A 20579-nucleotide genomic window follows, 5' to 3' on the forward strand; every position below is an offset into this window, starting at 1 on the left:
AACAACTTCTTGGTTTCCAATTCCGCTGCAAAGCAAAGATGAAGATTTACTTGATAAGATTGTGAAATCAGAGAAGTTTGAATTAATAAGTTTCACTCCAGAAGAAGCTTCATTCTGCAAATTTGCGATAGAAGGCAACTGTCTTTTATATGTGCAAGTGTCTACCGAAATATTATAAAAAGCAATATTGCCTGACGAAGCAAACGGAGTCAATACTTTCTTAGAATAAATTAATCTGGTGTTGCAACAAAAAAGCGAAGATTCTCCATCGAGAGCAGTAATTGAATATTGTTGCAAGTCAATGCAAAAAATTTCGTTAAGTTTTAAAGAAGAGTTTGCCAAAAGAAACAAATAGTTTGAACTTGCGGAATTGCAGGATAAGGCCTGCTGTAATTGTGTTGAAGTTGAGGTCTTCTTGTTTATAAATATCCCATTTTTTTCATGTATTTCATTTGCAGCTTCAAAAGCTGCGACTGTGCAAAAAATCAAAAACTCAATCGTTGTAAAGAAGAAGTGATCATATAACTATAACTTAATTAATCAATGAACAATTTATTTTGAGAAAAAAATCGAGGATGATTTGAAAATGCAGGAAAATCAAAGAAATGGTCATTAAAACAAAAAAGAGATGATATTTATGAAAATATGAATTTTTCCAACATTTTCTTGAATCGAGCTATTGAAACGAACAGAACAAAAAAGTTTATTTCTCATTGAATTCACATATCATGTAATAAAAATAACTGACATAGTTTTGATATGGATTTGTTTTATTTCTTGTTTTCCAACAGTTTTTAACTTTGATTGGAATTTATTATTATGGTTATGTTTTCTATTTGGATTTGTTGATTAATTTTGTATGGATGAGGGTGCATCGGTTATGGACTTCATAACAGTTTTGGAAATGCCATCATGTGGAATTTACCTTTTCCATCTGAAAGAATCTGAGCGTACTATTTATGAAAACGCTACAGTTATTCTTTTTCATCGTTGTTCTGATAATGCTTCATATTTAGAGCTTCATGGACTGGCCACGCACAGTTTATATTTTTTGATGCCTCCGAATTGCGTTACTTTGAAAATTGCTCCATTTATGTACATTCTTTGCAGTGGTGAAAGATGTGTCGGAGTTGCTCTCCCAATGTATGTCCAGTGTTTTTAATATATATTTTCAAAAAAGTATTTGTCTCGCGTATGTTGTTTTAGAGGTTCATCTTCTGCTCTTCTTGATAAATGGGAAGAATTTTTATCGCATCATACGTCATATTTTGATAGTTGTAATGCACCAGGAAATACTGATCCTTGCAAAAATGAAGCATATCAAAGAAAAATCATTGAATCTCTTTTAAGTGCAACGTCTTTAGAATCACATGAAGTGATTAGTTCAAGCGATTCTGTAAAGGAGCAAAATCAAGCAGGTTTTGAATCCAATTTTTCCGAAGATATCTTGTCAGAAGAATTCAAAAAGAACTATGGACAAGACAACTCTTATTTACAGGAACCGAAATTATGTTTGCAAAATATTTCTGGTTCAAATGTTACAATTGGAAATATGGAAACTCGAAGCAATCAATCAGATTCAAATTTTAGAGGTGAAGATTTCTTTCAAAATTTTCAAAGTTCTCAAACGCCACTTCTAAATAACGATGAGCCTCGAAGTCAATCGCCTCACTCTGAAAAAGCAGAGGTGAAGCACAGCGACAGCAGCGAGTCAGGTGCTCCTGCTCCTTCCGCCATCCAGCACTTCAACAACGCATTCAAAGGGATAGCGCACATTTGCTCGTCAGCAACCACTTCGATTGCCTCGTTCACGGTCGACCTGGCTGCCGCCGGCACGTCCTCTTTGCTGTCCTTCCTGCACTCTGCCTCAGACATCCTCCACAAGGACAAGATGCGCCTGGAGGCGGCTGAAACAGGCGGGGAGAAGGAAAAGAGCAAGCTGAAAGAGAAAGAATCATCAAAGAAGCACTCAAAATCTGCACATTCACAACACTCTTCTCCTTCCTCTTCTCCTTCTGTCGCTGCTTCGTCCCCGCCTTCTGCATCTTCCTCGTCTTCTTCCTCTCCTACCTCTCCTTTTGCTTCTCCTTTTGCTTCTTCTCGTTCTTCTCATTCTTCTCGTTCTTCTGAACATTCTCCACTCCCTTCTCTTCTCATCCCTTCTGCCACTTCTGCTTTTTCCTATTCTTCTTCTCAGACACACCACACCCCTTTCACATCCCCCTCACTTCATCCAAACAATCCAAATGGAATGTCTAATCACCAGCACTTTGCATCTTCTTCTTCTTCACCTTCTTCTTCCTCTTCCTCTTCCTCATATTCTCCTTCATCTTCCTCTCCCTCTATCTCTCTTCTCCCTCCTCCAATTTCTGCTTCTTCTTTTTCCAACACGTCATTCTGTGACAGTCCAAAGTTCATTGAGAATATGTCTCCTGCCATTTCTTCTTCTTCTTCCTTTTCTTCTTCTTCTTCTTCTTCTTCTCATTCGAATTCGAATTCGAATTCTTCTCAAATCACAAAAGAAATTTCTTTCATGCCACATTCAAACAGCAACACTCCAACAACTAACACTCAAAACATACAAAATGGAAATTCGAATTCTTCTTCCTCTTCATCTTCCTCATCTTCAGGTGTATCACGAACTTTATCATCATCTTCCTCCTCCTCTTCTTCCTCTTCCTCCTCCTCCTCCTCCTCCTCTTTTGTTTCACATATCCCTCCGCATTCTGCCCCATCATCCACATCTTCTTCCTCTTCTCCCTCTTCTCCTTCTCAGCTTCCTCAGTCATCTTATTCTCCTTTCCCTTCCTTCTCTTCTCTTGTCCCTGCCTCTCGTTATGCTCAGCCTTCTTCTCCTTCTCTTTCTCTTTTGAATGGCTCCTCTTTTGGCACATTTGATATCCCAAACTCTGTTTCTTCTTCTTCTGCTTCTTCTTCATCTTCTTCTTATCCTCATCAATTCATAACATCGTCATCATCACCTTCATCATCATCATCTTCTTCTTCTTCTTCTTCTTCCATTTCATTCAACCAGAATAATCTTCCAATCAATTTCATTTCATCTTCTCAGAATAACACAGACATCTCAGCCACTCCTGTATTTATTCCTCAACCAGATCTTATTGTTCCTATTCAATCTTCTCAAATATTACCTTCCTCATCCTCTTCTTCTTCTTCTTCTTCCTCTCCTTCTTTCCCCATCTCTCTCCAGCACCCTTCTTCCATCCACTCCCAGCCTGTCCCCATCAGAATCACTGACCCTCAGCTTCTCTCACACAGACAGCGATCTTATTCATTCAATGAAGACACAGCCACTTCTGATGCTATTTGCTTCTCTTCTGCTAATCTTTCACCTTGTTCTTTTCCTCTTCCTTCTTCTTCCTCTTCTTCCTCGTCATCTTCGACTTCCTCTTCCTCTTCTATGCCTTCTTCTTTTTCCTATGCCAATTCCAGTTCTTCTCCTTCCTCTTTTTATTCTCCTTCTTCTCAGCCTATTTCTCATTCAGCCACCCCTTCCACCCCCCTCACCCCCCTCACTCCTCTTACACCCATCACCCCTCTCACTCCTTCCTCTTCGTCTGCCTCTCCTTTCTCCCTCTCCCTCTCTCCTTCTTCTCCTTTCCCTTCTCCTTCTTCCTCTTCTTCCTCTTCCTCTTCTTCTTCTTCTTCTTCCTCTTCTTCTTCCTCTTCTTCCTCTTCTTCTCCCTTTGCCTCTCCATTCACTGTCCATCGCAGCCAATCTCGCCATGTCAAAATTCTTCCTCCGCCTCAAATGACTTCTGAGCGTATTCATCGCTCTTTCTCTCAACTTGCTTCTTCTTCCTCTTCTTCTTCTCATCCAACTCCTCAGCCACCTACTGTACATCATTCAACTGCAACACATGTGAATGGAGGAGGAGGAAATGTGAATAATAATAATAATTATGGAGTTATTTGTTTGGCATCATCATCTTCTTCTCCCACTTCTTCTTCTTCTTCTTCTGGAGCTAAATCATCATCATCCTCATCGTCATCGTCATTGTTATCATCTCCTTCCTTTTCCTCTTCTTCTTCATTCTCTTCCTCCTCTTCCATTTCCAGCCGAAGTTCCTCTTTCTCCTCCATCCGCTCTCAGAGCAGTCTCTCCCCTTCTGTCTGTCTTCTGTCGGATTTGCCTCTGAATGACTCAACATTCCCTCGCTCTGCTTCACAAACACCTCATTCACCTCACTTGCTGAATTCTTCTTCTTCTCCTTCTCCTTCTCCTTCATCGTTAACATCTTCTTCTTCCTCCTCTCGTTCTTCTCCTTCCTCTTCCTCCTCCTCCTCCTCTTCCTCCTCTTCTTCTTCTCATCCTCGTCGTTCTGCTGCTTCTCCCCCTCTTTTTGTGCAGTCCATCTTCAAACTTGCCCAAAAAGGTGTCCAATCTTTCTCCCATCTCTTCACAAAGAACAACCAGCAGAAGTCTTTTTTCCCCATCCCTCAGAAACAACAGGGAAATCAGAATATGAATAAGAGTGTGAATGTGAATGCTAATCTTAATGCTAATGTTAATGTTGGAAGTGATGGAGAGAGGCAAATGTTGTCTTCTTCTTCTTCTTCTTCTCTTTCATCTTCTTTATCATCATCTTTATCATCAACATCTTCTTCTTCTTCTTCTTTACAATCTCAACCGCAATCTCATCCTCAATCACTTCAACAGAATCAGATGATGAATTCATCTCAATCTCAACCGCAATCACAATCACAATCACAATCATTATCTTCATCTCAATTCATTCGTCAGTCTCAACCTCAGCTTCAGCTTCAATCTCCTTCTCAGTCTCAACCTCAACCTCAATTTCTGTCTTCATCCCAATCTCTTTCTCAATCTCAATCTCAATCTCAATTACAATTGCAATTGCAATCTGAATCACAGCCTCAACCTCAATCTTCGTCTCAATCTCCTTCTCCTTCTCAATCACAATCACAATCACAGTATATTTTATTATCTCAGCCACAGTTTAGACAACAAGCACAACCTCAAGCACAACTTCAACCTCAGTCTCGTTCTCAATCTTCTTCTCAATCGAATATTCAGCTTCAATCTCCATCTTCATCTCAATTGCAATCTCAATCTATTTTCCAATCAGAACAACCACCCATCCATCAGACAAGCAAAGGAGTGAAAGAAGAGCTGTTGGAAGAGATAAAAAAGATGTTTGATGAAGACAATCAAAAGAATGGCATTTCATCACAAACACAAATAAATGCACAACAACAGAATGGAATGCAAATGGAATCAGATGGAGATTTCCTGAATTCTTTTGCTTCTTCTTCTTCTTCTCTTTCTACTTCTTCTTCGTTCTCTTCCTCATCTTCTTCATCTTCTTCCTCTTCTTCCTCTTCTTCCTTCTCTTCCTTCTCTTCCTCTTCTCCTCCTCCTCTTTTATTGCACACTTCCACAGCAGAAGATATATCAAAGGCAAACAACAGTAACACAACAATAACATCTTGTTCTTCTCCTTCATCATCATCTTCTTCTTCTTCTCCTTCTTCTTCTTCTTCTTCTTCTTCTTCTTCTTCTTCTTTTGACTCTTCTTCTGACTCTTCTTCTTCTCTTTCTTCTCCCTCTTCTTCCTCATCCTCCTCATCTTCATCTTCATCTTCATCATTTTCTTCATCAGCACCCCCGCAAATATCACCATCGTCGTTGAATGTTCTATTTGATGAATTAACTTCATCTTCTTCTCTTTCTCTTTCTTCTTCTGTTATGCCTCAATCAATCAGAATGGATGAAGAAATTGAATTGAATTCTTCTTCTTTATTATCTTCTTCTTCTTCTTCTTCTTCTCTTTCTCTTTCTCCATCTCCATCATCATCATCTTATTCTTCCTCCTCCTCGTCCTCTTCCTCCTCTTCCTCTTCTTCTTCCTCTTCTTCTTCCTCTTCTTCTTCTTCTTCAAATGATTTGTCTTTGTCTTCTGATCATTCTGTGAAAGTTGAGTGCATTTCGTGAGCAGAAAGATGAAATTAAAATGGAACTTCCTTGTTTTAAACTTCCTAAATAGTCACCAATTTTGCGATGTTGTATGCTTATAAAGAGATGGTGCATTCAACGATTTATTGCCATCCCACAATTAACTTTTTTTATAAATTGTTTCTTTGTTTTTTGTTGTTGTAAAATTTCCGAATTGTAATTTTAGATCATTTTATAATTATAATAATTAGCATATGGCGATTGATAGAATTTGGTTTTTTTTGAATTATTTGTTCATAAATAAGTATTATTATTATTTAATAATTATTTTAATTTTTATTTTTATTTTAGCAAATTATAGTTTAAATTCATTGCCTTTTATTGTTATTGATTTTGAATTGTGTTTCGAATTGCATGTGATAATCTCCGAGCGGTTTTGTTCTCCCGCTTATTCTTTCTCTTCCTCTTTCAGTGCTTTACCCTTCTTTAAGCATTATATAGTATTTTCAAATCCAAAGTTGTTATAAATTGCTTCGTATTAATTGCATAGGTCTTTGGGATTTCTTTTTTGTGGATGTTTATTTATTTTCTAATGCTATCATATCATTTCCAAATTTTTTTAACAGATAAATATCATCTTGTTTGTTTTAAGAAAATAATTTTCCTTTTTTTTTATAAAAAACGTAATGTATAATATGAATTGTTTCAATGCATTTTTTATTCACATTTTAACAAGAAATGCAAAACATTTTGTTTGTATAATGACAACGAAATTGACAGGAAAAATCAAGATAATTAGAATGGGGTTGATCATTCAATTTGTAAGAATTTACAGAAAATGAGTGAAAACAGTTCAAGTGTCAAAATGGTTCCTCTGCGATCTGAAATTGATGACAAATACAAATGGGATTCATTTTTGTGTGAATTAATTCAATGTTTCTTGGTTTTTGATAATTTTTGGCATGTCTTCAATTAATGTTAGCGTTTATCCTTCACATAAAGCATGGAAAGAAGATTTTGATACATTAGACAGTATGATAAAACCTATTGAAGAATTTAAGGGGCATCTTCACGAAGGACCTGAAAAAGTTGTGGAAGTTTTCCGCTTGGATGAACAACTTGACTTGAAATTGCATTATCTTGAAGTTCATATGAACTTAGCTGTTTTCGAAGATCGAGGAGATAGCGAGGCACAGGGAATGGAATCTATGTTTAATACAAAAAAAGCAGATCTTTCATCAAAATTATCTTGGGTCAGACCTGAAATTTTAGCGTTGCCAGACGAAACTTTAAACAAATATCATGAATATAGCGGAATGAAGGAATGGATGCGTGCTTTCGAAGAAATTGTTCGTTATAAACCTCATTCTTTGTCAGCAAAAGAGGAAGAATTACTTTCTGCTGCTGCTCCCGCATTAGATGCAAGCAGTCAGACATTCACCATGCTTTCGGATGCTGATCTCACTTTTCCTGTTATTGAAAACGAATCCGGAGAGAAAATAGAATTAACTTCAGATAACTATATTTCTTTTCTTGAATCGAGTGATCGAGAGGTTAGAAAGAGAGCATTTGATGCCACGTACAGTACCCACATCGCGAAGATAAACACCGTATGTAGTCTGTTTGATGGCCAAGCAAAGAAGGAGATTTTCCTTTCAAAAGCCCGGAAGTTTCCGAGTTGCGTAGAGCATGCTTTGTTTGGCGATAACATCCCATTGTCTGTATACACGTCACTTATCGAAGCGATGCACCAATCGCTTCCCTCATTCCACCGCTATCTCTCTATGCGGCAGCGCGTCATGAAGCTTCCCTCGCTCGACATGTACGACTTGTATGTGCCGCTGGTGAAGGACTACAAGCTCAAGATACCCTACGAGCAGGCTGTGGAGTGGTCGCTGGAGGCGCTGAAGCCACTGGGCGAGGAGTATTGCGAGGTGGCGCGGAAAGCATTGATAGGCGGAGACAAATGGGCAGATGTGTACCAGACGAAAGGCAAGAGGGGCGGGGCGTGCTCGTTCTCGATGTTCAAAGGGAAGCAGTTCATGATGATGAACTACATGGACAACTTGGACTCTGTCTTCACTCTCATCCACGAGCTGGGACATTCGATGCACTCGCACTACTCCAGCCTCTCGCAGCCGTTCCGCACCTTCGAATATTCTCTTGCGGTGGCAGAGATCGCGTCGACGCTGAACGAGGCGCTGCTGGCACACTATCTGCTCGAAAAGGCGCGGAAGGAAGGGAACAAAGAAATGGAGATTTATCTGCTCAATCAGAAGTGCGAGACATTCAAAGGAACGATCATAAGGCAGGTGCAGTTTGCTGAGTTCGACTTGCGCTTCCACGAAATGGCTGAGAAAGGCGAGCCACTCACGCCAGACTCACTGGCAAAACTGTACAAGGATATCAACGATGTTTACTATGGAGATCAGTGCTTAGTCAAAGATGGAAGTTTGGGGGAAAAATTATTACTTTTGTTATTTTTATTCATATATATTATTTTCATTGTCTTTCTCTATTGTGTTTACTCAAAAATATTCAATTCTTATTCACTTTTCCTCTAAGAGCCTGAATTCCCCCATGTCTTGAAGGCTGATCCACGCATTGCATATGAGTTTGTGAGGGTGCCCCACTTTTTCTTCAATTTCTATGTGTACAAATACGCCACTTCAATGTGCGTCTCTGAAGCAATCGCTAACAGGATCCTCAAAGGAAGCAAAGAAGATCTTGAAAAGTACTTCAGATTTCTCAGAGTTTGTTCATTATTGATATGCACTTGTTTTATTGAAAATTATTTCTCTTTCTTTATTTTATTTTATTTTATTTTATTTTATTTATTTTTAATTTTCAGGCTGGTTCATCAAAAGACCCTCTTGAAATCATCGAAGATGCAGGCATCGACCTTCGAACTCCACAGCCATATGTCGAAGCAATGGAAGGCTTCAAGTTTTATCTTGATGAGCTCGAAAAAATGCTTGCAGTTTAAGCTATCTTACAAGAAAAATTAAAAAAAGGAACTATTTAAATTGTTCCGTCTTCATTTTGAAAGCTAAACATGCCTTTAGTTTTATGTAGTAAAAATAGATCAGCAAATGTGTGCTATAGAAAAACACGATTTTTTTTTTATTTCCTAAAGTTACGAACGTTCTGAAGCATGTGTCTTTCAATTTTTTATTTGTTTATTAGTATGAGAAAGAAATATGTATCACCTTTTCATAATTATTTATGAAGATTTTTTTTATCGAACTATTGATTAATCCAGCAAAAATGGTGAAATTTTTTGAACTTTTGAAATTATCCAATAAATATTTTGAGAGCAGCTTTTATTCCAATGGAGGATTTGCTTTTCAAATACGACCAAATTCACGATAAAAAAATGAAACTGAATTTTAACAAACAAACGAAGAAAAAAAAAAAAAGAACCTTCGACTTTGATTTTTTAAAACAATTCAAATATCAAAAATGAATTTGATGGATCAAATTATTCCTAAGAATTTATTTCGAGCACCAACTTGTCTCTAGGTTCTGATGCTTAATGGTTGATTCATTTAATAGTTACAAACCAATCTTTTTGAGTTGGAGGGTTTTAATAATTTGCACTTTTTTCAAAAAAATCCAAAAACTCTCAAACAATGAATTGTTCCTTTCAAATGAACATTTGCCAATAGATCTGATGTATTTTATTTTAACTTCAAATTAGACACTTATCGCTTTTCTATTATTTAAAATTTGAAATTTTTTATTTCTTCATATTGTACGTAATGGGTGGATCTCCCATTATTAATCAATTTGAAATCACATGGCAAGAGAATTGGCACAAACATATGGTACTGAACAAGATCGGGTACACTGCCCTTTTTATTTTAAGATGGGTTTGTTTCAATCAAATGAAGTCCGTTTTGAAAAAATGATTTTTTAGGAGCCTGTAGATATGGTGATTCTTGCAGTAGAAAACACATAAAACCGGAGTTTTCTCAAACTGTTCTTCTTGCTCATATGTATCCTAATCCAATTGCTTTTGAAGGAAGTGCATCATTTTCAAAAGAAGTTCTCCAACAAGTTTGGTGAATATAAAATTATTTATTTTCATGCATCAATTTTTGTTGTTGTTTTTACATATATATTTCGAAGCATTTTGAAGAATTCTATGAAGATGTTTTTGAAGGTTTATCAAAATTTGGAAAAATTGAGGAAATGTACGTTGTTGACAACATATGCGAGCATTTATTTGGTATGCATAATTTGATTCTAATGACATAAAAATCAAACTGTTTTTTTGTAGGAAATGTATATGTTAAGTTTGAAGATGAAGATTCAGCTGCGCGTTGCGTTGAAGGTCTTAAAGATAGAACTTATGCAGGTTTGAAAATGAGTTATTCTTGACAAATTTTTAAATCGAATTTTGGTTACAGGAAAACCTGTTTCTGCAGAACTTTCACCAGTTACTGACTTCAAAGATGCACGTTGCAGGCAATTTGAAACCGGTATTTTTTGTGAATATTAATTTTTAAATTTTTGTTAACATTGTTTCATTTTTAGAGGGATGTACCAGATCAGGTCAATGTAATTTTATGCATCTGAAACGTATTTCAAAAGAGCTTGAAAGAAGACTATTTCGTAAATATCGATATCATTCTCGTTCAAGATCATATTCACGCTCCAGATCAAGATCAAGATCTCGATCTCGATCTCGCTCTGATTCAAGAAGAGGCTCGAGAAGGCGTTCTCATTCTTCGTCAAGGCGCCACTATCGTCATCGCCGTGACCGAAGCAGCCGATCAAGCAGATCATCCCGCGATAGTAGACGTCATCGTTCGCGTCGCCATCACAGCGAGTATGATAGAGACGATTATGAAGATGGACGTGATAGGGATAGAGACAAAGACAGAGATAGAGACAGAGACAGAGATCGAAAGGAAAAGACGAATCGAAATGAAGATGAGAAAGATGCTGAAGATGCAAAGGATTCGAAGACAAAGTCAGAAGATACAACATCGTCTGATTCTTCAGATGGTTCAGGAAGAAGGAGAAAGAGAAGAGAGGAGAAATCAAAAAGCGAACAAAAAAATGATGAAAACTCATCCAAAAAGGAAGGTAATGAGAAAAATGAATGAACTCTCTTCGTTTCAAATTGTGGTTGAGATGAACTCAAACTTAATTCTTATTTTGCTTTTACGCTAAATAAGATGTGGATTAATTTTGACAATGTCTTTAATAATTGTTTTCTTTCAGTTAACAACAGGATATAATTGCCTTCATTTCACAATAGCATTGCGCATACCTTCTGTTGATGGCATGGGAGGTTTTTTTTGAATTATCTTTTTTTATGCATTTGTTTTTTCTTCCCTTTCAGGAAAGATACATTTAGTGAAAAAATTGCTTTCATGGAATGGATTTCTTCAAATAACGATTTGCAATCTTAGACAAATTGCTTGAAAGGTGCCTGTGCAACTTATTAGTTTGAATTTTAACCTTATTTAGAATGCAGAATAAATTTAACTATTATGTTTAAAGCATAGGGCATTGAATCATAAAGATCTTGTTAATATCAAATAGTTAATGATTGGACAAATGAAAAGAATGATTGATTGTAAAAATTAGGTTGAATGATTTAGAAATTAATGAAAAAAATGTTCCAGATGCTTTCTGGCCAAAATGTTGTATTTATTGAAGGAATTTGAAAACAATGGAAATGTTTCGTAATATTATTTAAGATGTGCTTTTAATATTGAAAGTGTTTTTTTGGATGTTTGGAAGAGAATGTTAAATAAAGCTTATGATAAACGGAAACAAGTAATCTAATTATTTATTTTTTTATCCAATTTGTTTAAATAATTCTTTGAAAAATCCTTGCTTCTTTATGATTTCTCTCGCATGTTGATATTTGATTAGTTAGCATTTTTTGTGTGTCAATTTTGTTTGAAACTGAATAAGTTCAAAATATCAGATTTTTATTAAAGATACTTTTTTTTTCAAAATTATAAAAGTTCTCTACTAATTTTGGCTATAAGCGTTTTGAAAAGAAACTATGAATTATGCAAAGTGGTGATGTATTTGTTTTGTTCTTCGTCCATTTGTTATCATCAGATAGAAGTGTATAAAAACACACATCTCATTTTGCAAATGAAACTGGATTTATCTTATACAGTTTTTCAGCCGGAATTGAGAATTTTGCTTTTTGAAAAATGACAAGAAAATTGTCGTCTATCATTAAGTTAATGAAACAACCTCACTGGAGAATCTTTTTATTACTAATTGAAAATGCATCAGACCTTCAGATTATTATCAACAAAAAATGATTTTTTAAAAGTGTTGTTTTTCCTTAATATCTGTTAAAGAGGAAAAAAGTGCGTTTGTTGTGAAATAAATGCTAAATTCTGAATATCTAACGATACAAGATTACTTCAGGAAGTGGGCCTTATTCGTGAAGTGAATAGAACTTTGAAAAAAAATAAATAGTCTTTTATGTATCTGGAATAAATTGTAAAAGAAAGAAAAGCCAAAGCAGAACTGAGAATAAGGCAATAAAGTTCTAATGTGAAAGTTGAGAATTAACAAAATGACATTTGTAAACAATTCGTTAGGATTAAAAGAACAAAGCATTGTTTTTAATAACCTAATTATTATTTTGAGTTATAAAAAAAAAATGTTATTGGCTTATTCATCGTCTTCGTCATCGTCATCTTCGTCATCATCGTCTTCATCGTCATCTTCATCATCGTCCTCGTCTGCTTCATCAGCTTCATCTTCGGCTTCGAAGTTGTCTGTCTCTCCAACAAAGAAGTAATACGAGTTAGGCACAATTGTGTATGCAATGAACACAACAATATCAGAAAACGTGTCTGCTGCATCAGACAGGTTCATCTGCGCAAACTTCCACTCCTTCTCAATCTCTCCCATCTCTTCGTCGTCTTCGTCCTCTGAGTCGTCGTCTGAGTCGTCTGAATCATCCGAGTCAGAATCAGAATCTGCTTTGCCTGCTCCATCTTTCTCGTTCTTTCCACGCATCGCCTTTCTCGCCTTCGCAACTTCCTGTGGTGGGTATGCTTCGATAGAATCGCTGACCTCCTTCAGCCTCTCCTTCAACTCGTCGCTGCGCAGAAATATGTCAAAGAACGTCCCGCGGTGCAGCTGCACTGTCTTCAACACATTCCTCATTCTTGGTTTCTTCCCTTTTTTGCCTCCACGTTTGGATGCTTTCTTGGATTCTTTAACTTCTTCTTTAACTTTCATGACAACCTCTTCATCGCCCAGTCGCTTTCCTTCCTTCCATCGTATTGTCGGTCCCAATTTTGCAGCTTCCTCCAAAGCCTTCTTTCTCCTCTCTTCTTTCTCCTTCTTTTCTTTCTCTTTTTCTTCTTTCTTCTTTTTCTTTTCTTTTTCTTTTTCTTCATCGTTTTTATCGCTGTCATCATCACTATCTTCTTCGTCATCTTCATCATCGTCTTCGTCATCGTCTTCAAAGTCATGCGGAAGATGAACGCAAATATCACCATCTGAATCATAACTTATTATTAGCTCAGTCTTCAGAACTTCATTCTCAAAATATGGATTTGGAGCGAAGTGAAATTCCAAAACAAGTTTGTATCGTTGGTCTGGTTTAATAGAAGATGTCTGCTGTTCTCCAGATGAAGTTTCTGATGAGGATGTCTCCTTTTCTGACTTCAAAACACTTGGCTCAACCTCAGTTTTATCATCTGCTTTCTCTTCGGTAGGCTCATAGGCTAACTTTTGTGTTCGTATATCTGTTATGTAATCAAGAGCAGCAATATCTCTTTCGAATATGCACTGATTCAATGTTTTGCTGTTTATCAAACATAATTTCCAAAATGAAGGTATTCCTGAAAAAAATAAAAAAATGGAAATTAATAAAAAAAAAATTGAACAATGAAATATTTATCTTGAAAAAAATAATACCTTTTTCGTCACGAACATTGCTTGGGCTTTCTGCTCCAGAAGATGGCTCAGAAAATGGAAGTTGTCCAACTGGAGCAAGATCTTCTTCTGTCGGTTCATATTCACCGCTAATAATCTTTTGCTTTTTCGCAATTGTTTCGTCAAATAATACTTCAAATTTTTGGCGAAGTAAAGCTTCTTCAACAAGAAACTTTTGATGCATTTTTTCATATTCTTCGTGAAGTTTTTTCACAGCTGAAATTCTTTTTTTAACAGGGGCAGTGTACATGTGAAAAGATAAAAGCTTTTCGTCTTAAAGATTGAAATTTGATTTTGTCGGTCAATATATTTTTAAGATAAGGGATTTTGGAATAGTTTTATTAAGAAACTCATAAAATATAGAACGCAAACTAGTTATTTCATCGTTTGCATCATTTTCATTGACGCTATTTGTGTTATCACTTTTTATATCGGTTTTTCCGTCGGATGTTGGTAATTGGGTTGATTCACTCGACATTATTATCGATCAAAATATGATCTTGTGTAATATTCCTATATTAGAAATCTCATTTATAAACTTTTTCATAAAAACAAAAAACACGTGAAGGAAAAAATAAAAAATTTATTTTTTAATGAATATGTTTTTTATTTTTGGTTCATTGTTAAAAGTTATTTAAAATGAAAACATATTGTTTCGTTTCTTTTTTTTTTTTTCTTATTTTTCTAAATGCATAAGTGAAGATATTCTTGAATTGAAAATAACGTTCCATACAGCATAATTAAGACTTTTTCGAAATTCAATATTTAATAATAAATTTTTTCATTATTATGAAAGACTTAATTATATGACAACAAAAAAAAGTTGGAACAAATCGTAGTCTTTATCAAAAAAAGCAAAATTTTTGCTCCATATCCTTTATGAAGTCAAACAAAAACGATATTGCATTTCACTCGGGTGTTTTTGCACAATCTTCTTCCAATTTAAAAAATTAAACAAAGCATTAATAAAATTTCAAGTACAGATGAAAAAAAATTCATTTTGCATTCAAAAAGAATCTTAAGAAATGACAAGATCCTTTTATAAAAATAATATATGAATTATAAACAAATTTTTAGTAATAAAAATTAAAATTAAAGATAAAGTTCATGAAAAGAGCAAAGTACAAGACAATGAATTTAATCTTCCATATCCAAATCTCTCAATCTTGAAACTACAACACTGCGACTTGTTTCCTGGATTTCTCCTCCAAGAAATATCTCATCAATGATTGCGTAAGCCTGATTTAAACAGATAATTAATCTCAAAAAATCATGCAACATACATCGAGCAAACCTTGTAAAAAGTATACACAACATCCAACTCACAAACGGTTCCGAAGTAATCATCAAGACACTCCACAAAAAGATGGATAACCTCGAGATATGCAAGTTCATTATCGTTGTAATCAACGCCAACAATAAAATACAATCCGGCATAACGGCGGAATATAAGCTTCATGCTTTTATACTAAATGCAACGATAAGTATTATGACAAAAAATTAAAAATTGTCACTTTCAAAAGCACCAATTAAACCTCGATAAAATGAGTGAAATCTTTTGGCCTCTTTGTTATCATTCTTAGTGTTTGTGACTCGAGCGAACGCTTTTCTTCATCTTCGTATGGCACATAGTACTTTGCAACTCTAATTCTGCCCAAACGGTTAATAAGATAGAAAAAGTGGATCATTTTGATCTCTTATGTATAAATTAATATTTTCTATAATGTGAATTTTTTTGGAATTGATTCATGAAGAGATTTGATAATATTTCGTTTTAATTGGTTTTTTATCGTTTGTAACGGCACTGATTATAGAGCGCAACAATAATAGCAACAAATCAACAATGAATTTAAAAAATTGAAAAGCATGCATTATAACATATTAAAAGTTTATATTCATGCTTTGTCTGAAGATAAAATTGAAGCATTCGAAAAATTTGTTGCGTCACAAACTCTTTGAGATGTTTTGACGTATTAAAGCAGTGGTCTGGGGAAATTTTTTATTCACGCAAACAATCGGCCTATGGTTCGTATTGTGCTATTTAAACTTCAGTGGTCATTAGTGATCGCCTAAATAGTTATGCTTGTCCGAAGTGCATGCTATCTGTGCAATACCCTGTCTTATGTGATACAACTCATTTTTATAATGAAAAAGGAAATGCAGCACTTGCATATAAATGGGTGATTGACCATGGTATTAGAATGGAAGTCCTCATTCCATATATTTCAGGCTCTGGAAGATTTCCTCAATGCTCTCAAAAATGCGTTAACGGAACTTTCATCAAAAGATATAAAGCAAAAAAATTACAACATTTCACAGTGAATCAGACTCGTCAAGAATTATGTTCAAATGGACCTGTTTACTCTCGATTCATAATTTATCTTGATTTCACGAATTATGAAAAAGGAATTTATCAGCACGCATCAAAAACAGCTTGTGATGGGCATGCTTTTCCTCTTCGATAATGAGTAGAAAATGGAATTCCTTATTATATATTACAAAATTCATGGGAAGAAGATTGGAGAAAAAAAGGATTTTTTAAAATGCTTAGGAAAGCTTATGAATGAAATGTAGAGAGCAATTTTGATTCGGTTGCAGTTGAATATTCATCATTTTAAAAAATCGAATAGAATATCCATTTTTAAAGAATGCTATTTTCAAACAGTTTTATCTTCTTTCTCATTTCGTAAATATGCATTTATTTCATTCCACGCATAGCATTCTTTGAGTTCATTCTGTTTTTTTTTTTTTTTTTCTTGAGATACTATTTTAAAGTTGTATTTTAAAAAATTGTTAAATAAAAATTTTGCTTGTTTTTTGTGATTCGACGTTCGTTTTTCATTCTTATTTTCATTTCCAAAATGGCATGTGCAGTATCTTTTTTTAGGAATGAACATAACTTCTCAAAAAAATCGTTATTAATCCTCACTAACATTTTTTGTACTAACCCTTATTTCAAATTACGTATTTCAAACAGAACCTTTCTTTCAGTTATTTGAAACAACCTCAAAAACATCTCGATTAAATATGTCACAATCAGCAAGAAAAACATCTGGATTTTCATTAGGAGATGGAGAATCTCATTTTCAAAGTAGCAGCCAAGCCGTATGAACTTTTTCTTTTAATCAACTTGAAAAAGAATTAAATGTTAAATAATGATCATAATTTGAACGTTTTTCTCCAGTCATACGCAGATCCAAGAACAGTTGATGTTGCACCAACGAGGTATCAGCAGAAAGATATGCAAAAAGAATCTTTCAGTTTTGGAACTGATGAAGGGAGTTCTGATACATTTAAAACTACAAGTCAGTCAACTTACACGTCACATTCGAGTGAGGGAGATGCACAACCTTCTCGCTTGACGCAGGATGATAAAGACCGTTTGAGAAAATCTCATTTTTCACTCGGAAATACAGAAGAGGAAAGCCCGGAAAAACCTAGAGGGAAACAGTCAATTCGCCAACCAAGAACAAGTGATGTGATTGTTTCAATCGGAGATTCTGGCGAAGAAGGGAGATTTAAAACAACTTCATCAAGCTCTTACAAATCAGATTATACACCTTCTTCCAAATCTTCTTATGAAGAAGCACCTGCTGCTGGATATTCCAGTTTGTGAAAACTTTTCTATTTTTTTTTTTAAATAATTTCCCTATTTCCCTCCCCATTCTTGTTTATTTTTTATTGCGCAATATTTCAGCAAAAAGCAAAAGCAGTGAAGCTCCATGGGCAAGAGATGATTCAGAAGGAAGTCGCCATCAAGGAAAAGGAACAGGAAGACAACAAAGAGAAGCAGGATTTGCTTTAGGAGATGATAAAGCACCAATTCAATCATCGTACTCAGCTACTTATAATCAAAAATAACTTCAAGATTTTCGTTTTTCTTTGTTGAATGAGAAAAGAAAAAAATCTATATCATCAACATTTCATTAAACTACTCTTCTGATTTGACTCAATGAGTTATTATGCTCCATTTTGTTTTGTTTTGTTTTGTTTTGTTTTGTTTTGTTTTGTTTTGTTTTGTTTTGTTTAATTTTAGAATTTTAAAGACTTATTTTTCAAAAATGTACGGTTATAAAAATTTTGTTGGGAATTACAAATAATTTTCTTATTCATCTTTAAACAAAAGCAGAAAAATTACAACTGATATTTTTTCCCCCTATCTATTTACATTAATTTGAACTAGTTCCTAGAATTATTTTGAAAAATGCAACTTCAACAGAAAGATTTTATAAGAAGACATTAATTTTCAACATCCCAAATAAAAAAGAGACAAGAATTTCACTCACTCACTCACTCTCTCTCTCTCTCTCTCTCTCTCTCTCTTTTTTTTTTTTTTTTTTTTTTTTTTCATTCTCATTAATATCCGTTTATTTATTCGTATAAATAGGGTCATAATTTTATTAGTATCCCGTTTTTATTAGATCCTAAATTTTTTTCTCATATTGCTTCATATAGAAGCTTATACGCAATGAGAATAATTTTAAAACAAATAATATATTATTATAAGGTTGTATACCAAATATTTTTGATTCTCATTTCTTTTAAAAAAAGATCTGAATTTTTTAAGTTTTATTTTTTGATCAATGTTTTGCTCGTGTTTCCACGAGTTTTTGAAACCAAGCATTTTCCTTGTTAGCATTGTTTTTAAACTTCTCTTTTTAACATTTTTGGTTATTTTATAACTATAGAAACTCTTTTTTTTCACTAGTTTTCACACCTCACCTTTTTTTCATAAAACTGAAATATAAACAAAGAGAATATTATTTACACCTTTTTCTTTTAATCAAATAATGTATTATTTAGTATAATATCATATAGTTAAGCTATAATATATGAATATTTGTGAATGACGAGTTTAACACGAAAAACAAAATATCGTCTTTTTCATTTTGTGTACCAAATGTTTTTGGTAAAATATTTTTACCATATCACATATTTGTAACAAACAATAATACATTATTTGATAAAAAGAAAAAGGTGTAAATAATATTCTCTTTGTTTATATTTCAGTTTTATGAAAAAAAGGTGAGGTGTGAAAACTAGTGAAAAAAAAGAGTTTCTATAGTTATAAAATAACCAAAAATGTTAAAAAGAGAAGTTTAAAAACAATGCTAACAAGGAAAATGCTTGGTTTCAAAAACTCGTGGAAACACGAGCAAAACATTGATCAAAAAATAAAACTTAAAAAATTCAGATCTTTTTTTAAAAGAAATGAGAATCAAAAATATTTGGTATACAACCTTATAATAATATATTATTTGTTTTAAAATTATTCTCATTGCGTATAAGCTTCTATATGAAGCAATATGAGAAAAAAAAATTTAGGATCTAATAAAAAACGGGATACTAATAAAATAATGACCCTATATGTATTGAAGATTTTCATTTTCGATTTTTTAATTTTAAAAAAAAGAATTTTCGTGAGATTTGTTCTGATGAACCATTTATTTTTTCAAATAATGTTAACATGCATTTCGAAATAAATCAAATTGAGTCTTTGATCATAAAAAAATTCTGAGATTAATTGATTTCTGGCAGAATGTCAAAAAAAAAATTATAGTGTGAGAAAAAATTACGTTCAAATGTGTTTGAAAATTGAACCTTCATTTTTAATAAATATCATTAAACATGTGAATGAAGGTTGTTTTTTTTATCCGGATATTATTTTATATGGGAATGAAAAAATATTAAAATTTTATTTCACTATAGCATGTTTGTTTCTATAAAAAGGACACTAGTTATAAATATAGTCAATCAACTCTCTCAAGATTATTTTTCGAGAATTTTCTTGTTTTCTTTCATCTACAGAATTATCATCAAAAAAAACTTTTTTTCGTGTAATTTTCCTTTTCTTTGGTTTTTCATCATCAAACAATTTTTTTCCACAGTTTTTTTCATTATCATCATTCCTTATCTTCTCTTCTTTCATTTTCTTTTGATTTCTCCATTCATCCAATAAATCTTTATCAGTAATTATTTTTCCATGAAAATCAAATCTGAGATTCTTTTTCATAAGTGTGACTGAAGGCTCATCTGGCAACGTGGAAAGAACAGAATGCCATTGATTTGATAACGCTCCACTTTTAACAAAGGAAGAAACAATTGTTTCTGGTTATAATGCAGTTTGCAGAGCTTGAGGAAGTGAATCTGAAATTGCTTTTCTTCAAAGAGAGAAAGATGAAGAAGTAGGAACGACATATTTGGTGTTAAAACATTTTTTGAAGACGGCAAATACTCCACGGTCGAGAGGCTGAGTGTGGTGTGTGCTGTGAGGGATAAAAGTCACGAAGTCGATGGACGCATCAGCGAATTTTTGCCAAATGTCGGGCTGAGCTCTCGATGGATGAGAGTTCAACAGAAGAAGGCATCTTTCTTTATCTTTGTTCAAAAGAGTTCGTCTTTCCACGATTTTTTGAAGGAGAGCATCTTCAGTATATCTTCTGAATATTGCGTCGGTCATCCAGCAATCGTTGTCTTCCCAATTATTTATTGGAGAACTGAGTATCACATGCAGTTCGGCTGGAATCTTCTTTTGAGGCTATAAAACGATGCTTGAAAAAGAATAATTTTATACAGAAGCTGCAACACTCAACGGGGCGTTTGACATGTTCATGGGTGTTTTGTTGAATCCAGTTTGTGAATCTGAAGGATGCACAACAAGCTTTTTGGTGGTATCCGTGAGGCGAATGGAAGATTCGTCGGGACT

At 34.2% G+C, this 20579-nt stretch overlaps 6 protein-coding genes across 6 annotated transcripts; 4 read left to right on the top strand and 2 right to left on the bottom strand.

Annotated features, from left to right (window-relative positions):
- Nucleotides 1–859: 859 nt before the first annotated feature.
- Nucleotides 860–6497, top strand: MONOS_7387 (uncharacterized protein; the record flags this gene model as incomplete). Its single annotated transcript, XM_067877706.1, has 2 exons — nucleotides 860–1143; nucleotides 1207–6497. 2 exons carry the CDS (start codon nucleotides 860–862, stop codon nucleotides 5975–5977), a joined length of 5055 nt encoding a protein of 1684 aa, XP_067721343.1. The 3' UTR covers nucleotides 5978–6497.
- Nucleotides 6498–6750: 253 nt separating this feature from the next.
- MONOS_7388 (putative oligoendopeptidase F) lies at nucleotides 6751–9264 on the top strand. Its single transcript, XM_067877707.1, has 4 exons — nucleotides 6751–6856; nucleotides 6921–8389; nucleotides 8504–8691; nucleotides 8790–9264. Exons 1-4 carry the CDS (start codon nucleotides 6777–6779, stop codon nucleotides 8922–8924), a joined length of 1872 nt encoding a protein of 623 aa, XP_067721344.1. The 5' UTR covers nucleotides 6751–6776; the 3' UTR covers nucleotides 8925–9264.
- Nucleotides 9265–9720: 456 nt separating this feature from the next.
- On the top strand, nucleotides 9721–11897 carry MONOS_7389 (splicing factor U2AF 35 kDa subunit). The gene is made up of 8 exons (XM_067877708.1): nucleotides 9721–9810; nucleotides 9858–9997; nucleotides 10070–10169; nucleotides 10221–10298; nucleotides 10351–10422; nucleotides 10478–11240; nucleotides 11292–11396; nucleotides 11453–11897. The coding sequence occupies exons 1-6, from the start codon at nucleotides 9738–9740 to the stop codon at nucleotides 11050–11052; spliced, it is 1038 nt and encodes a 345-aa protein (XP_067721345.1). The 5' UTR covers nucleotides 9721–9737; the 3' UTR covers nucleotides 11053–11240; nucleotides 11292–11396; nucleotides 11453–11897.
- A 376-nt stretch (nucleotides 11898–12273) lies between these two features.
- MONOS_7390 (putative nucleosome assembly protein 1-like 1) lies at nucleotides 12274–14378 on the bottom strand. Its single transcript, XM_067877710.1, has 3 exons — nucleotides 14246–14378; nucleotides 13856–14146; nucleotides 12274–13779 (listed from the first exon to the last, which is right to left on the bottom strand). The coding sequence occupies exons 1-3, from the start codon at nucleotides 14349–14351 to the stop codon at nucleotides 12596–12598; spliced, it is 1581 nt and encodes a 526-aa protein (XP_067721346.1). The 5' UTR covers nucleotides 14352–14378; the 3' UTR covers nucleotides 12274–12595.
- A 396-nt stretch (nucleotides 14379–14774) lies between these two features.
- Nucleotides 14775–15572, bottom strand: MONOS_7391 (Adaptor protein complex 2 (AP-2), sigma subunitA). The gene is made up of 3 exons (XM_067877711.1): nucleotides 15409–15572; nucleotides 15168–15341; nucleotides 14775–15112 (listed from the first exon to the last, which is right to left on the bottom strand). Exons 1-3 carry the CDS (start codon nucleotides 15559–15561, stop codon nucleotides 15011–15013), a joined length of 429 nt encoding a protein of 142 aa, XP_067721347.1. The 5' UTR covers nucleotides 15562–15572; the 3' UTR covers nucleotides 14775–15010.
- A 1053-nt stretch (nucleotides 15573–16625) lies between these two features.
- On the top strand, nucleotides 16626–18276 carry MONOS_7392 (uncharacterized protein). The gene is made up of 3 exons (XM_067877712.1): nucleotides 16626–16978; nucleotides 17058–17481; nucleotides 17571–18276. Exons 1-3 carry the CDS (start codon nucleotides 16901–16903, stop codon nucleotides 17732–17734), a joined length of 666 nt encoding a protein of 221 aa, XP_067721348.1. The 5' UTR covers nucleotides 16626–16900; the 3' UTR covers nucleotides 17735–18276.
- Nucleotides 18277–20579: the final 2303 nt, after the last annotated feature.

This window comes from Monocercomonoides exilis, assembly GCF_001643675.1.
Source record: "Monocercomonoides exilis strain PA203 chromosome Unknown scaffold47-789622, whole genome shotgun sequence".
NCBI classification, from domain to species: Eukaryota; Preaxostyla; order Oxymonadida; family Polymastigidae; genus Monocercomonoides; species Monocercomonoides exilis.

What these genes read in the sequence shown, in the direction of transcription:
- MONOS_7388 (XM_067877707.1), top strand. Translation starts at nt 6,777, where the DNA reads ATGAGTGAAAACAGTTCAAGTGTCAAAATGGTTCCTCTGCGATCTGAA. An exon ending in TACAAATGGGATTCATTTTT is followed by an intron (nt 6,857 to 6,920) that starts GTGTGAATTAAT and finishes AATTAATGTTAG; the next exon opens with CGTTTATCCTTCACATAAAG. An exon ending in AGTACTTCAGATTTCTCAGA is followed by an intron (nt 8,692 to 8,789) that starts GTTTGTTCATTA and finishes TTTAATTTTCAG; the next exon opens with GCTGGTTCATCAAAAGACCC.
- MONOS_7389 (XM_067877708.1), top strand. Translation starts at nt 9,738, where the DNA reads ATGGCAAGAGAATTGGCACAAACATATGGTACTGAACAAGATCGGGTA. An exon ending in CATATGCGAGCATTTATTTG is followed by an intron (nt 10,170 to 10,220) that starts GTATGCATAATT and finishes GTTTTTTTGTAG; the next exon opens with GAAATGTATATGTTAAGTTT. An exon ending in TTGCAGGCAATTTGAAACCG is followed by an intron (nt 10,423 to 10,477) that starts GTATTTTTTGTG and finishes TTTCATTTTTAG; the next exon opens with AGGGATGTACCAGATCAGGT.
- MONOS_7390 (XM_067877710.1), bottom strand. Translation starts at nt 14,351, where the DNA reads ATGTCGAGTGAATCAACCCAATTACCAACATCCGACGGAAAAACCGAT. An exon ending in TGCAAACGATGAAATAACTA is followed by an intron (nt 14,147 to 14,245) that starts GTTTGCGTTCTA and finishes TCAATCTTTAAG; the next exon opens with ACGAAAAGCTTTTATCTTTT. An exon ending in CAATGTTCGTGACGAAAAAG is followed by an intron (nt 13,780 to 13,855) that starts GTATTATTTTTT and finishes TATTTTTTTCAG; the next exon opens with GAATACCTTCATTTTGGAAA.
- MONOS_7391 (XM_067877711.1), bottom strand. Translation starts at nt 15,561, where the DNA reads ATGATCCACTTTTTCTATCTTATTAACCGTTTGGGCAGAATTAGAGTT. An exon ending in ATTTCACTCATTTTATCGAG is followed by an intron (nt 15,342 to 15,408) that starts GTTTAATTGGTG and finishes CGTTGCATTTAG; the next exon opens with TATAAAAGCATGAAGCTTAT. An exon ending in TTGTGTATACTTTTTACAAG is followed by an intron (nt 15,113 to 15,167) that starts GTTTGCTCGATG and finishes TGTTTAAATCAG; the next exon opens with GCTTACGCAATCATTGATGA.
- MONOS_7392 (XM_067877712.1), top strand. Translation starts at nt 16,901, where the DNA reads ATGTCACAATCAGCAAGAAAAACATCTGGATTTTCATTAGGAGATGGA. An exon ending in TTCAAAGTAGCAGCCAAGCC is followed by an intron (nt 16,979 to 17,057) that starts GTATGAACTTTT and finishes GTTTTTCTCCAG; the next exon opens with TCATACGCAGATCCAAGAAC. An exon ending in ACCTGCTGCTGGATATTCCA is followed by an intron (nt 17,482 to 17,570) that starts GTTTGTGAAAAC and finishes GCAATATTTCAG; the next exon opens with CAAAAAGCAAAAGCAGTGAA.